Source organism: Phascolarctos cinereus, unplaced genomic scaffold (genome assembly GCF_003287225.1).
Source record: "Phascolarctos cinereus isolate Bilbo 61053 unplaced genomic scaffold, phaCin_HiC Scaffold_1;HRSCAF=81, whole genome shotgun sequence".
NCBI classification, from domain to species: domain Eukaryota; kingdom Metazoa; phylum Chordata; class Mammalia; order Diprotodontia; family Phascolarctidae; genus Phascolarctos; species Phascolarctos cinereus.
The window spans coordinates 273,745,859-273,762,069 of NW_027555514.1; the positions used below are offsets into that span (position 1 = coordinate 273,745,859).

Sequence of the window (16,211 nt, forward strand, 5' to 3'; positions counted from 1 at the left end):
CTCTTTTTATCTTTGAGCTCATAGCTTTAGAGCTGGAGGAACATTGGAAATCATCTCTCATTTTACACATGAGTAAACTGAGACTCAAAAGGTGAACTGATTTGCTTAGGGTCATACAGATATGTCATAGAATCATCGATTTAAAGTTAGAAGGATCTTTGTTGTTTTTCAATTGTGTCCAACTCTTTTTGGCCCCATTATGGTTTTCTTGGTAAAGATACTGGAGTAGTTTGCCATTTCCTTCTCTGGCTCATTTTCCAGATGAGGAAACTGAGACAAACATGGTTAAGTGACTTGCCCAGGGTCACACAGTCGCATAGCTAGGAAGTGTCTGAGGCCAGATTTGAACTCATGAAAATGAATCTTCCTGATTTCAAGTCCAGCGTTCTATCCACTGTACTACCTAGCTGCCGAGAACCTGGGTACTCTTTCTATTAAAAGGAAAAACTTCAGAATAGAAAGCCATCTTCAGAACTTCAGAACCAAGGGCCTAGATTAAGTATGCATTTGTCTAAGCAGAAAATCCCTGCTGGGAACATATTGCTACACCCTCTGCCTCTTCCAGGTGTGGAGGTTGCTAGACAGAACAGTGATGGATCCCTTGGTTTGGAAATACCAGTGCTCTGCTTTATGAGCCAAGGAACTTTGCAAAATTACCAAAATCACTCTAGGGAAACTGACTTTCACTTGCTCCATGGGGACTGACCCTGTGGCAATGTCAAGGTCGCTATTTGAAGGTTTCCTAAGTGTCATCTCTCCTCCCCCACCCACCAAGTCTCCTGAAAGTAGGGCCTTGACTTGATTGGCTTGTATTAGTCACTCACTGTGTATTTCAGCATGGCACTCCCTCTTCTCCTGCAGGGTCTTGAAAAGCCCATCTATAAAAAATAACTCACATTCTACAGCATTTTAAAGTTTATGAAAAGATCTGGCAGTTGGGTGCCTACAAAGTCATTATCACCCCCATTTTACAGATGAGCCAACCAAGGCTTTGAGGAGTTAGGGGATAACACTAACATGAAATACACTTGATAATAAACAGTTGATAACTACCCATACCCCCCAAAAAGAGGCAGACAGAGATCAAGCGACTTGCCTAGGGTCACACAGCTAGCCAGGCAGGATTTGAATTTTGGTCCTCATGTTCATGATCCCAAAACTATTTAGAACTCCAGCCCAGGTTTCCTGACTCCGAGTTCAGCACTCTTTTCATGATGCCTTTTCAATTCAATTCAACAAACATTTCTCCCCTCCCCCAGGATTAAAATGTTTTATTGATACCCCTTGCTTTTCCATCGCTTTTGTTTCTGCATACAACACTCCCTACTCTTCTGCCCTTGTAATAAAAAAAAATTAAAAATAAAAAGTCATTCATCAAAATTAACCAATGCATTAATGGTATATGCAATGTTCCAAACCCATAGACCCTCACCTTTATAAAGAAGATAAGGGAGGTACATATTCACATCTCATCTGTAGGACCAAACAAGCTTCAACCACCATTTATTAAATACTGTCTGCCTAATGGGTGTCAGTAGCTAGGCTTGGTACTGGAAAGAGAAAGGCAAAAATGTAAATCATTCTGGCTGTCAGAAATCTTACATTCTATAATTTCTGGAAGAAAGGGATGGAATTCCTTCTTTCTTTATTACTTCACTTTCTACTCATGGGAAACACCCTTATTTCACAATTCCTTCTTATGAGTTCTCGTAACACGGCTTCATCTTTATGAGAAATTCCTATCTAAAAAAATGCCCATTTGCAAACAGGCAGGAGAACCTTGAAAATGATTAGTGAGCCTGCTACTTTGAGAGCCTGTGATTCAGGAGATCTCTGTGCTCCTCCTCCCTCTCCTAATTCCTTGACCTGAGACATGAGTCTGTCAACATCTTTGAGCCTCAGTTTGCTAATTTGTAAACTAAGAGTGTTGCCCTACGGCAAGGATCCATGAACCTGTTTTTTTAAAAAAATATTTTGTCGATTGCATACTCAGTTTCCCTTGTAATCCTCAGTATTTTATTTTATGCATTTAAAAACACAGCTCTAAAAAGGGGCCCATGACGCTAAAAAGGTCAAGACTCCTTCTCCAAAGCATCCTTCTGTTTCTAAATATTTTCCTCCTATTGATGTAGAATTTTTTGCTCTTATAAACATTCCCCCCCCTCCTGAAAAGTTTAAGGTGATTCAGGAAAGTATGGTATTTTGACATTATTAAGTTGCCTTTTCTTTATGGGAAAGTCAATGGAAATGACTTCATGTGTGGGCTTTTAGTGTGTTATTGGTCTATAAATGCCCTCAATTGGAGAAGCACTTGAGGGACCCAGACCAAAATAATCTTACCCTTTTCCTGACTTTCACCATTTCAGAAACATAGCTGAGGTGTTCACAGTTCCATAGTGCTGGACTCCTAATTTCTGATAGGAAGGCAGTGATAAAGTTTTGATTAAAAACAAAGCAAAACTCATACAATTTTCTTTCTACCTAAAATTTCTTGGTGCTGTGAGAGAGTATTTGTATGAGCAGTCAGAAGACTGAGTCCTGGCTTTACCATTTTACTGTGTGGTCACTATGACATTTTCTCTAAGCCTCAGCTTCCAAATCTTGGGGATATATAATCGATGTGTAAATGCTGCCTAAATGATAAATACTTTCTACATATATAGTGTATCATTATCATTTTTCTCAGTCTCATCTTTTTAAATTTTATGAGCTCTTTTCATTCTATCATTTTTCTCATTCTTTTTTTCTCTATCTTTGGGGCCAAGCATCTCATAGGTACTCAATAAATGCTTGTTGAACATTTGATTGTGTTCAGATACAGAGGGAAGAAGGAGTAGTTGCCATCCTGCTCTCCTTTTATATTTAATGTTCTGTGGATTGTTGCAAAGATGGAGAAGGCAACTGCTTTTTGCATTAAATAAAAATGTTAGGATGTAAATAAATTCAGGTTCTGTGGGGTCACTGAAAGCATCCTTTGTCCAAGGACAGGAAGCATAAGGAAGATTATTATTGTTCATCCTTCATTCTTGAGGAGGACCAATGACACCAGGAGGGTGGTATCTTGACTTTCCTGTGAATTGGATACGAACAGGGCAAAGCTGCACAAAGTCATGAGCCTTACTCTCTCCTCCAGTCACTGGAGTCCAGTGGCAAGACAAAAGTCAAGATGACTGGCAGTGGAGATGATTTAGAGAGAAAATGATTTGTCCAGGGATCATGCAGCCAGTCTAAGTCAGAGTCAAGACTTGAATCCAGACCTTCCCGGCCGTCTTCAAGACTGCTTATCTAACCACTATGCCACATGTTGCAAATGGTTCAGTGTTATGCCTGGGTGATTATGGGCAGCATAAATGTGGATCCAGTTACAGTATGGTTTATCTGTTGAGTTCTCCAGGCTGGTTCTTGAACTGTGGATCCAGTCACAGTATGGTTCATCTGTTGAGTTCTGCAGGCTGGTGCTTGGACTGTGGATCCAGTCACAGTATGGTTTATCTGTTGAGTTCTGCAGGCTGGTGCTTGAACTGTGGATCCAGTCACAGTATGGTTTATCTGTTGAGTTCTCCAGGCAATTTTGAGGCCCGGATTTGTGGTAAGGAAATTTGTCATCTGTTGGTTTTAGCAACAAACAAATGCGTTTCTGGCATATTCCTCGTATTTACATTATTGCCATTTCCTGGTTCTCCTTTCTTCTCTCTGTATCCATTTATCCTTAAAGTATCAGAAAAACGTCTTATTTCCCTAAGCCAGGTTTCTCTCAAGGCAGTATAGGTTGCCTTATAAGCAGCTGTCTGGCAAATGGTGGTAATTTGTGCTCAACCTAGGCAGAATAATGGGAGAATAAGAGGATTTGTATTCAGAGAACCTGGGTTCAGATCCTGGCTCTGCTGCTTGCTTCAATGGACAAGTCACTACCACTCTGAGCCTCAGTTTCCTCTTCTGTAAAGTAAAGGTTAATCTCCCCACCAAGGTGTGCCCAGGTCTCTGGATTTTGCCACCATGATTCAGCTGCCTTCTCACTTTGAAGCATCCCTCCAGCCCCCTTCTCCCATTGCTGAATTCCTTTTGGGTACCTCTGTTTTGATAATAGTCTCAGGCCAGCTAGACTTCATTTCCCTTGCTGCTATGCTTTGGACTCTCTGGACTTTGCCACCTAGTCTCCTGATGAGTACCTTCACCACACCCTCAGCTCTACTTTGTAGCTCCCTATCAAGTGTTATCTTCCCCCATTCAAATGTAAGCTCCCTGTGGGCAGGGCTGTCTTTTTACTTCTCTTTGTATCTCCAGCACTAAGGACAGTGCAGGGCACATAAGGAACACTTAATAAAGGCTTCTTGCCTTGCATTTATGGTCCTTTCTAGCGCTAAACATCTTCTACAATCATTCATTATACCTACCCACTTCCTTCTTGCCTCTAACATTAAAAACTTTTTTAAAAAATCCCCCCAAAATTTCAAGCTATTTTCACCCAAACTAACACCATGGAGTATTAAATGGTTTGGAGAAAGAGTCTTGGTTTGGGAGTCTGAGGACCCCAGGTCCCAATCTAGGCCCTAGAACTTATACCTGTGCGACTTCGGCTGAGGCATTTAACTTCTCATGGCCTCAGTTTCCTTATCTGTAAAACGAGAGGTTTAGGTTACAAGGCTTCTGAGGTCCTTCTAGCCCTAACTCTAGGAAGCAATAGCTGCGCTGTTCAGCCATGTCCGACACTTTGTGACCCTTTTTGGGGTTTTCTTGGCAGAGAGATACTGGAGTGGTTTGCCATTTCCTTCTCCAGCTCATTTTAAAAATGAGGAAACTGAGGCAAACAGGGTAAAGTGACTTGCCCAGGGTCACATAGCTAGTAAGTGTCTGAGGCCAGATTTGAAGTCAGGAAGATGAGTTTTCCTGTTTCCAAGCCCAGCGCTCTATCCATTTTAACACCTAGCTGCCCATGAGCCCACAGACCTCAGCCCAAATCACTTGTGCTGTCTTTTCAGTAATAAAACCAGATGACTATTTCTTCTCAAAATGTGATAATTTCTTCAAATGAGGTTGTAGGCAAATGAGACAGAGTTGAAGAGTGAAAAGAACTTGGGTTGGGGGACCTTGAAAACCTAAATCCTAGCTCCCTTTTTTTTTTAAACAACCTGAGTGACCCTGGGCCAATTGCTTAATCCCTCTGTGCCTCAATTACCAAATCCACAAAATGAGGGGATTAGATTCCACTTACTCTAGCTCTGACCAATATGAACACTTCCCTGCCAAGGGTCAGAGAAAGAAGAGGCTTCTGATAACCTGGAGAGAATTGTCTCAGAGGTTGTCATGTTCGATGGATATGCCTCATGGTCAATTCTCCTGATGACAGCTAAAATACTTTATGACTTAATTTGTTAAGACTGAGTATTTAAAGTCACCCCAAGGATGGCTTCCATGACCATCAAGCTCAGAAAACTGCTGTGGACTAAAAGGCAGTGACGTCCTTTCTTGGGAGTTCAGAACTGAATGTCCTACTTCTTTCTGCTGCGGATGCATTTCCATCGAGGGGATTCACCTGCCCACCAGGACTGAGGGCTTCATAAGGAAGCCCATAGTCCGCAAAGACCAAACAAGTTCACCCATCGTCCTTCAGGGGCCTTGACAGGCAACCCATCACTCTGTGATCCCACTGGTGTGAACATTCCCTCCGTTGATATGAATTGCCATCTGTCTGGACCTGCTAATTCTGTGCAGTTCTTATTCACGGTCCCCACCATCAAAGTTGCCATGTGAGGCCCCACCCCCTGTGCTGGAATAGTTGTGCTGTTTTGAGACTATCATTGGAGCCCTTCATTACCTGCCTGTTATGACTCATCTCTTCCTAGCATTCATTTCTCAGAAAAACCTGGGAGAAATAATGGGCTCCCCAAATGGACATTCAGATTTAAGCTGCTCATGATATTAATTACCTTGAGGAGAGGCTCTTTGAATCCGTGATATACTAAAGAGATGGAAGGGTGAAGGGGCTGCTAATTGAGATAGAAAGAAAGATGCAGTAGATGATATTAGTCCTGAAGGGTACCATACTGCCCAAAGGCCTCTGGGTACATTATAAATAGTAACTGAATTAAATCAACTGAAATATTTAATATTTAATACTCTTTACCAGGAGTTCTTAATGTATTTTGTGACATGGGCCCCTTGAGTAGTCTAAGCCTTTGGACCCCTTCTCAGAGTCATGTTTTTAAATGTACAACATAAAATATACATAAATGCATAACATAAAATACAAACGATAACAATGGAAGCCAATTCTATAGAAATGTAATTATCAAAATATGTTTTTTAAAAACCATGTTTACAGACCCCAGGTTAAGACCTCTTGTTCAATACTTAAATACCTTGATGGGAGGAGCATCTTATCACTGTGATCATGAGATTATAGATTTAAAGATAGAAGGGACCTCAGAGGTTACCTAACTGAACCCCTCCCCCATTTTACAGATGAAGAAACTGAGTCCTAAGTGATTTGCCCACGATCTCACAGGAAGCAAATGAAAGAACTGGAATCAAAACCCACAGCCTCCCCTCTAAATTTAGCCCACCTTCCACTATAGTGTCACCCAGTCCATCTATATGGCAATTACCTCTTCAGACATACCCGTTTTTTGCTAGCAAGATCTGCAAGCCCTAGAAATGACAGCTTGGGAAGTCAGTGAGCAGCAGAACCACAAAAACAGCACAAATTCTCTGAGTGGCGTGGTCTCTGTGGCCAGGAGCTCATGGGACTGAAGATTTTGATCTGCATGTGACCTTAGAAGACATCAAATCCAACCATAAAATTGAGCCCCAGAAAAATTGAATGACTTGTCCAGGATCACACATCTAGTCTGTATCAGAGGTGGGATTTGAACACATGTTTTTCCCATTGCCAAGCCCAGCACCTATCCCTTCTCTCTAGATACAAGTTCTAGATCATGTTCTGGTACAAGTAGCTCAAGTGACCATGATCCTTCTGAGCTCTAAAGTCCTGTGAATCCAGAAATATATTGACATTATGATATGACTCTAGTTGGGTAAGGAAGACATCTCCAGTTGGGTGGGAGTAATTGGCAGTCTAACCAGCAGCAGAAACAGATTCCACTCAGCCTCGTGGGGTCTACCTGGTAGAATTGTTAGCATTTCTAGCACATCTAATACCAAAGCCTGATGGGTGTTTGCTCCTGGCTTTACTAGATTGGATTTTTCCTCTCCCGTTTCCACAAGGAGAATGATCTCCTGCATTTCTCACCTTCTCTGTTCCATCATATTCCAACACAGTTATTTGCATATGTGATATATTCACCCATCCCCCAATCAATTCCGCCCAGATTCTGCAATACCCAAGAGAAAAGCAGAGTCCAATGACAAGAGGTGTGGCTCCTAAGTCCAAAGACTTTTTGCCCATGGGTATATCATCAGATTGCAGACTCTTCAAGGAAAAGGTGTGTGCCCTGTGCCCCTTAGCATCCCCCGTACTTAGCATAAGGCCCTGCTTATAGCATATGCTTAGTAAATTATATATATATATGTATAATATATATATATACATATATATATATTATATATATATATATATTATATATATATATATATATATATTTATATATATTTATATTTATATATATTTATATTTATATATATTTATACACACACACACACACACACACACACACACACACACACACACACACATATATATATATATCTCCCCTGATTCTTTCTTAGGAGCTTGAGGTTTGTAGAGCCCTTTCCTTGAAATGACTCTATGGGAATGGTTTCATATTTTGATTTGAAGACCTGGGCTTTCTTTCTATTTAAGGAATTGTTTGTTTGTTCATTCATTCATTTATTCATTTCAACCAGTTTTTATTCTATAGTATAGGTCATCGTGTTGATCAAAGTTCCCAAATCTTTCCAAGTTGTTGTCTCCATCATAGTATTGTTATTGTATAAATTGTTCTCCTGGTTCTGTTCACTTCACTCTGCATCAATCCATACAAGTCTTTCCAGGTTTCTCTGAAACCATTCCTTTCATCATTTCTTGTGGAACAGTTGTTTTCCACTTCAGAAGACTCAAAGAAATACCAAAAGTAACAGAGGTCCCTCCACCCTGGGCTGGACAATGGAATAATGATGTGCTTAGATATTGCTTAAAACTCTGAACTAACTCCACCCCCTTGCCTGTGTGTCCCTGGTTACCTCATCTCCCCCACCCAAGGCAGGTTTTCTTCTTTAAGAAACCCTAGCTTCTCCTGGCTAGTGAGCATCTCCCTTTAGCAGGTGTCCCCCTTAAGTGGGCATCTCTCTTAAGAAGCCCTCTCACTTGGGGGGCTGTTTCTCTTAAGGAGCTGCTGTCTCCATTAAGGATCAGCTGTCTCCCTCAAAAAGTTGCCCTCCTTAAGCTGGGGTCTCCTTTAAGCTGCTGTCCCTTTAGGGGCAGAGGAGCCTGCTTGGTGTGCATGGTGTGTAACCAGAATAAATCCTTGATTTGGAGATAGCCTGAGCAAAGTTTTTTGAGATGACCCCACTACACGTACACCATGTGCCTCAACATTTTGGGGTGCCCCTGAATCTCAACCAAACCACATACAGGACCCCAATGCTAGGCTCTTGGGTCTGCAAAGGTGAATCATTCATAGTCTCCACCCTCAAGAAAATTGGTTTTCTAACAGTGATAGTTGCCTAGATGAGGTACAGAGTACTTTGGGGGAGGGAAAGATCCCTTGTAGATAGTCAGGTCAGGGAAGGCTTCCTGGAGAAGGTGGTATTGAGAGTGGGAGGAGGGATTGGAGATGGCCCTGGGAGGTTGAAGATGTGTTTCCCCTCATAGAATTATTGCCATCTCATAGAAGTTGTATATCATTTGCCCTTCACATAACTTAACAGTTTTGGCCAACCTTCTCCCTCCCTCTGCCAGAGGACTTTTTGTAGAAAGGCTGGTACGATGGAGAAAGGGCATCACCACCCTCTATGCACGTGTTGGGTCAAATCATCCCTGCCACTGAAAATTGCCACTTTTCCACCCTCTAGGTCTGGAATTGGGAGTAATTATCTGTAGGCTCTCAGCAGATCACGGTGTTTTGACATCAGTTAAAAGCCAGCAGCTGTGTTAGAATTCAGTGCTGTTGTTTTGCCAAGGTTTGGTGGGGAGGGGATGGGGATGGGGAGGGCTTCATACTGAAGAGTATGAGATAGACTCATAGGGTTAGAAGAGCTGGAAGGGATCTCAGAGGTCATTGAATCCAACCCCCTCATTTTACAGATCAATCAATAAACCTTTATTAAGCATTTAACTTAATAGATGTGTACCTAGCCTCAATCATAATCTTATTGATTTAGAGCTGGAAGAGAGTTCGAAAGCCATCTAGTTCAACCCCTTATTTTACAAATGAGGAAACTGAGGCACCTGAAGCTTAAGTGACCTGTGTAAGATCCTGATCATAGATTCTAGACCAAGAGTTCTTAACTTTTTTGTGTCTTAGAGTCCTTTGTCAGTCTTGCGAAGTCCAGGAGGTCTTCCCACCTCCATTCAGAATAATGGCATAGAATAAAATACATAGAATAACCAAGGGGACCAATTATAGCAGAAGATTGTTAATAAATACTAAAAACCAAACAAAACCTCCCCCAAACCTCAGATCCTAGGTTAAGAACTCCTGATTGAGAGCTAGAAGATACCATAGAGGCAGTCTAGTTCAACCTTTTCATTTTACAGATGAGGAAACTGAGATCCAGAATAGTTAAGTGGTTTCCCCAAGGTCACAGTGGTAGTGGGTACAGGTCCTGAACCAAGGTCCTTGGACTTGGGAGCCACATCTCTTTTCGCTGGACTCTGCTGTTCTCTTGGGTGTTGCAGGATCTGGGAGGAATTGATTGGGGGATGGGGGACATCAGATCCAGAGGCTGCATGTACAACGGAAAGAGGGCTGAATTGGGACTCAGAAGACTTGGGCTCAGGTCCCAGGTCTAGCTAGCACTAAGCGTTAAACTTTGTGCATACGGAGGGAGAGGAGGCAAAGATTACTCAATTCTTAAGACATCCATCCAGATTCCTCTATGCTCTTATGAAATGGTACATTAAGAGAATTGGAGGGGGGAGAATTCTGTTTAGTGATGGGCATACTCAAGAGGTCTCAGGAAAGCAACATTAGGAAACTGTCATTTTGTTGTCTTTGCCCAATGCCAGGATACCATTGCTGGGACAGAGGATAGGATGCAAATTGTCATGATTCAAGTTTATTGATGGGAGTTTAGAAGGGAGAAAAGCAATAAACCGGAATGACCAGGAAGCTAGTGGAAAGAACACTGACACATACCTCATGCATATCTTTAGGGGCTTTTGGCAGTGACCTTGAGCCTTTCATTGAAGGAGAGGTTGGGACTGTATCCAAGGACCTTGCCAGCAGTGACATTCTGTGATTCTTTGATCAGAATCCAGGGATGGCTCATCTCTTATCTGCCGTATTTCCTGTAGGTGATGATGTGTCTATATATAGTCAAGGTAGAAAGAAAGACAGATTTGTTAGGTGGCTGGGAGGAAGGAGAGTAGAGGTAGGTAGGTAATAAGCATTTATTAAGCATCATGTTAAGTGCTGAAGATACTAATGGGGAAAAAAAGAGAAGAAAGGTCTGTTTTCAAGGAGTTTAGCTTCTCATAGAGGAAGACAACACATAAAAGGATAGAGGGAGAAATTACTAGTAATGGAAGAATAGCTAGCCTGGGCCCCTCCCTGAAATGGAGGCCAAAGAAGACACTCACGTGTGGTAGAAGAGAGCTGGAAGGATAAAGGGATGTTCCAGAGGGAGAAGGCTAGTGAGACTTGATGAAGTCTAAAGAGGTGGCAGTGAAGCTGAGAGCTCATTGGCATTGTGAATGAGCTTATTGTCATTCAGAAATTCAGAAAAAGTGGGTGAGTAACTTGAGATAACATTCTAGGGTGGGCAGGTTGACTCCCAGTTCACATGGAAAATATTGAATATTGTGGAACCCCAGGTTGGGTATAGAATTGGGAGCCCTGGATTTGAATCCCAACTCTAACGCCCACTTCCTTTGTAAATGTGACCACAACCAGATATGTGGGGCAGGGTGGGATATGGAAAGACCTCTGGTTTTGGAGTCAGAAGACTTGGATTCAAATCCTACCTCTGATATTTACTAGTTGTGTGACCCTGCTGTGCCCCAGACAGCTCTCTAAGACTATGTGTTGCAGAGTAGGAGCTAAAGATTGGCATTGGTAGATGGAGTGTACTTACTGAGAATTCCCTGTGTCAGTGAAACTACAGTTCTAGTTTGTTTGTTTGTTTTTTTAAATCCAGGTTCTGTGTTAGATGGAGGAGATACTGAGGCAAAAATCGAGTCCCTGCCCTCAAGGAGCTTATAGTTTCTTAGGGAATCTTTGTAGGTTCCTGGTTTCTGACCTACTCAGTGCTTGGTTTTCTGTATCTGAAGTGCTAGAAATGAAGATCAGATCAATCAGCAAACATTTTTAAGGATGACTTCTGTGCCAGGCACTGTGCTGGGCATTGAGGAGATAAAGTAAAAAAACAAAAAGCAGTTGTTGCCTTCAAGGAGCTTACATTCTGCTGAGGTAGACAACACCTATGTATGAGATGCATAGAGAGCAGATAGAAGGTGGCCTTGGAGGGGCAGGCACCAGCAGATCAGGGGGCTGGTAATGGCCTTCTGCAGAGAGTAATGCTTGAACTGAATCCAAGAGATAGAGAGGAGGGGGAACATCCCCAGAGAGAAGAAACTGAATGGGGAGGGGACCTCAAACCGAAGTGAGTGCAGAAAGAGGAAGGAGGCTCCCATCACAGACCTCCCACAGGCAAGACCTTTTAAATCCTTTTTTATTAGGAAAATAAACCAATTAAATAGCATTGCAGCTTGTAAAATCGGGTTTAACAGATTCTGTGGATGAGTTTTCACACTAGCTGTTCCTGTCCCTGGGTGCTGACATTGGGGGGATGGTGTCTACTGGTGTTTGGTGGGTGAAACCTCATATGACATGAATATATTCTTTTATTCGCTCCATAAGCATTTATTAAGTACCTACTGTATGCCAAGTGCTAGAGATACAAATACAAAGAATAATACCATCCCTTTTCTCGTAGAGCTTGTGTTCTAATGGATGAGGTGATAAGTATGTGTGTATATGCATGTATCAGTAGGTACTGGATAAACATTAAAATAATAAATACAAATAAATAAAAGGTAATCAGGAAGGGAGAGTACTAGCAGCTGGGGAGAAGGAACAGGAAAGGCTGTAGAAGGTGGAGGTGAGGAGAGAAGGCATTCCAGGCATGGGGAATGGCTAGTGCCAAGGTGCGGTGAGAGGGAATGGAATGTCCTTTGTACGAAGAACAGAGAGAGAATCAGTATTTTCCTTCCTTCCCTTCTTTGTTCCTTCCCTCCCTCCTTCCCTTCCTTCCCTCCCTCCTTCCCTCCTTCCTTCCTTCCTTCTCCCTCCTCTTCCTTCCTTCCTTCCTTCCTCCCTCTCTTCCTTCCTTCCTTCCCTTCCTTCCTTCCTTCCTTCCTTCCTTCCTTCCTTCCTTCCTTCCTTCCTTCCTTCCTTCCTTCCTATTCTTCTCCCTCCTACCTTCCTTCCCTCCTTCCTTTCCAGTCTGGAAGTGCAGGGATAGGCTCCTCATGGCCCCAACTCCACTCTCATTGGGATGTGAGTTTTGACATTCTCTGTTTCCAACCTAGGCTAGTTCGCTCCTCCATAGGTAACCTGGTGGCCCCCCATTCCCAGGGGCTCACCACACCAATGCTAGACAGTGCCAACACTGGATTGGGTTAGCCCAGTGCATCTCAGAACTCCTGATCCACCAACCTCAGGCTCCCCCACAGCTGGGACTAGAGGCATGAGTTACCATGTCTGGTATTTCTCCAAAGAACAGCCATTGCATCCTTGTGTCCCATCCTAGAAAGAGGGGGTGCTTACCTCATTTTTCATGGAAATGAAAAAGCAAAGCAATAAATTTAAAGGAGAGTAACAGTAGAATTATTCTTTTCCAGGGTGACTGTTGAGAAACAAAGAACTAGTGTTTTGAATCGTGGCTATTCAGAACCTAATGACTTTTATATACTATGTTTGGCTAAAGCCCTCCTCTCCCCTTCCCTGCTCTTATTTTTCAAATATAAATTAGAGAAGCTGATGGGGCCAGTTGATATGTAGGAATGTATTTTGTACCGACCAGGCAAACTTGTGGAAGAGGTTTTGAAAAGAGTGTCAACCACCAAGTCCTAAACAAAGGCTGGTGTTGAATAGGAATTCAACATCAATGCAAGAACCCCCTTCTGCCTACATCAACCTGGCTCCTCTAAGCCATCTTATCTTATTTGGTCACATTCAGTAAGCATTTACTGAGTAGTGTGGGATAGTGGACTTGTAATCAGAAAGACCCAGGTTCAAATCCTGCTTCAGACATTAGCTGTGTGACCCTGGGCAAGACACTTAACCTCTCTATGCCTCAGTTCCCCATCCGTAAAATGAAGGATTTGGACTTCATGGCTTTTAAGGACCCTTCTAGTTCTATGGTACAGAGGGAAAAGCAGGGGACTGAGAGGCAGAGGCAGTGGTCCAGGATTCAAGTCCTGACCTTACTCCTTAGTACTGGTATAGCTTTGGGCAGATTGTTTCACCTCTTTGGTCTTAACTTTCCTCTTCCGCCAAATGAAGGGATTGAACTCAGAGGCCTCTGGGGACCTTTCTAGCTCTGGTCCCAAACAGCACAGCAAGATAGGCAGGACAAGTACTATTATCCCATTTTATAGATGATAAAATGAGCTCAGGAAAGATAAAGTGCTTTACTGTGTGTTGGAAGACAAGTTTGGGACTAGGAGGTTGAGACTAGGCCAGATGACTTCTATGTCAGCAGTAGAATCTGTATTCCAGCCCCCACCCTACTCCCAAATTACTTGTGGCATCTCCTTTATGGTACCAAGAATAGTCATTTTTATCAGCCATCAGAATGTCACCTCTGCCCATCAATCAGTCAACAAATGTGTGTCAGTCACTAGGGATGCAGGGACAAAGATGAAAGTCTTTCCCTTCAAGAAACTTACTGTCTACTAGAGGAGACAATGTGTACATGATAAGTACGTAACATATATATACGTATATATGTATGTGTGTGTATATATATATATATTATGTGTATATATGTATGTATGTATGTATATACACAATGCAATGGGAGAGGTGGGAGTGAGGCAATATCAGTTGGGAAGGGGAAAGGTTTCATGGAGAAGGTAGTGTTTGAGCTCCACTTTGGAGGTAAGGAAGGAAGGAAGGAGTTCTAGGCAAGAGGAAGAAGGAGTATTGGGTGTGAGGAATAGCAAAAAGGTCAACTCGATTTGACCATAAAATAATATGTCATCATCACTACAATGGTAGCTAACATTTATATTGCACCTACTATGTGCCGAGCACGATGCTAGATACTCTCCTTTGATCCTCACTACAACCATGGGGAGGGGTAGGTGCTATTCTTATCTCCATTTTACAAATGAGGAAACTGAGGCAAACTGGGTTAAGTGACCTGCCCAGAGTCACACAGCTAGCAAGTGTCTGAGGTGGAATTTGAAGTCGAGTCTTCCTAACTCTGGGGTCCACATTCTAGCTGCCTAGTGAATGAATGAATAAAAAAGAATTCATTAAACATTTACTCTGTGCTTGACCGTGGGGACAGAAATACAAGCAAGCAGAACATTGAAGAGGCGTAATGTCTAAAAAGCCTGCAGAGATAAGTTGGCGCTTTAAATGACAGTCCAGTGAGTATTCGGTTTTGGAGGTACTAGGGAGCCACTGGAGTTATTGAGTGAGGGAGTGATGTGCTTATATCGGTGCTATCCTTTTTGTCTTAACAAAAATGAAGCAAAAGTCAAGCAGTTGAGTGACTTGGGTGGCATTTAATGCTGTCACTGTCACTCCATAATACAGTCCGAGCATGTCCTAGGTCACTAATTGTATTAGTGACTAATTAATAGGGGGAAAGACTTTGGCAGCATCTGTGGCTTTGAGGAACAATGCTGGAGGAGCTTTTAGGGGTGGGAAAGTCTGGATGGTGTCCATTGGCTCTTTCTTCCCTCCTCCCCACCCAGGAGCCATCTCCAGTCATCCTGATCTATATCTGGCTACTGGACCCAGATGGCTCCAGAGAAGAAAGTTGGGCTGGTGACTTTGCACAGCCCTCCCTCACTCAAATCCAATTCACTTGCAAATCACGGCATCACCTTCCTTATGTCATGGTTCTCTTCGAGAATGAAGGACAAACTACAACTTCTCACCCTCCCTCTCTCTTGCTCTCACTGCCTGATTCTCTTTCTTTGCTGTTTTAATTTTTAAAAATGTATTCTGTGCTCTTCACTGCTAATGAGTCCCGTGTTCTCTCTTTTCTCAGTCATGCGGAGGAATACCTTTGGAATGGACATCTGCTGTCGGAAGGGCTCCCGGAGCCCACTTCAGGAACTCTACAACCCAACTCAGGTAAGTGCTTTGAGATCACATCTTCAATCCAGTCTTGGTGCCTCCAACTTAGATACTTTTTTTGCCAAAGAATTTGAAAGTGGTTTCCTGTTTGGATTCAAAATTTGCTTCTGCCAAGCACAAATTCTCCTCCTCCTTTGGTCTTATTTTACTGTTATTCTGCTCTATCGAATGGATCTTTGTGGCCAGAAATGAGAAAAGGAAATGTCTCAGAACTTGGTGGGTTATCTAGATTTGGAGTTCTACTTCTGTGTTAGGTGAGGCCAGGATTGGAGAAATCAGATCAAAGCTACAGTTTCTGTTCCAAGAGCCGCTGGAAAAACATAGCAATGGGAATTTGAGGGTTGCATAGGCTGATTCCAAGGGCCACTGGGAAAACATAGCAATGAGAATTTAGGGATTGCATAGACTGGTTCCAGGAGCCTCTGGGAGTACCTAACAATGGGAATTTGGGGGTTGCATAGACTGGTTTTAAGGGCCACTGGGAGAATATAGCAGTGGGAATTTGGGGATTGCATAGACTGGTTCCAAGGGCCACTGGGAAAACATAGCAATGGGAATTTGGGGGTTGAATAGAATGATTCCATCATTTGGGCTTGCTTCTCTAGGGTTTTTGTGGGAGCACTGCCTCCATCAGAGGGCTAAAGGAAGAATTTTAGGTGGGCAAGCTCTTTATATCTGATTCTAAAATCTAACAAGTACCCATTGAGTTATACC

At 42.7% G+C, this 16,211-nt stretch overlaps 1 protein-coding gene across 4 annotated transcripts in view; it reads left to right on the plus strand.

Moving 5' to 3' along the window:
* Window positions 1-16,211, plus strand: part of CHST11 (carbohydrate sulfotransferase 11) — a 309,692-nt gene that overhangs the window by 116,143 nt on the left and 177,338 nt on the right. For all 4 annotated transcript variants that reach the window (XM_078146945.1, XM_078146943.1, XM_078146949.1 and 1 more), the window contains exon 2: window positions 15,409-15,494. In XM_078146945.1, coding sequence (XP_078003071.1) covers window positions 15,409-15,494 — 86 coding nt within the window. The remainder of the gene's footprint in view (window positions 1-15,408; window positions 15,495-16,211) is intronic.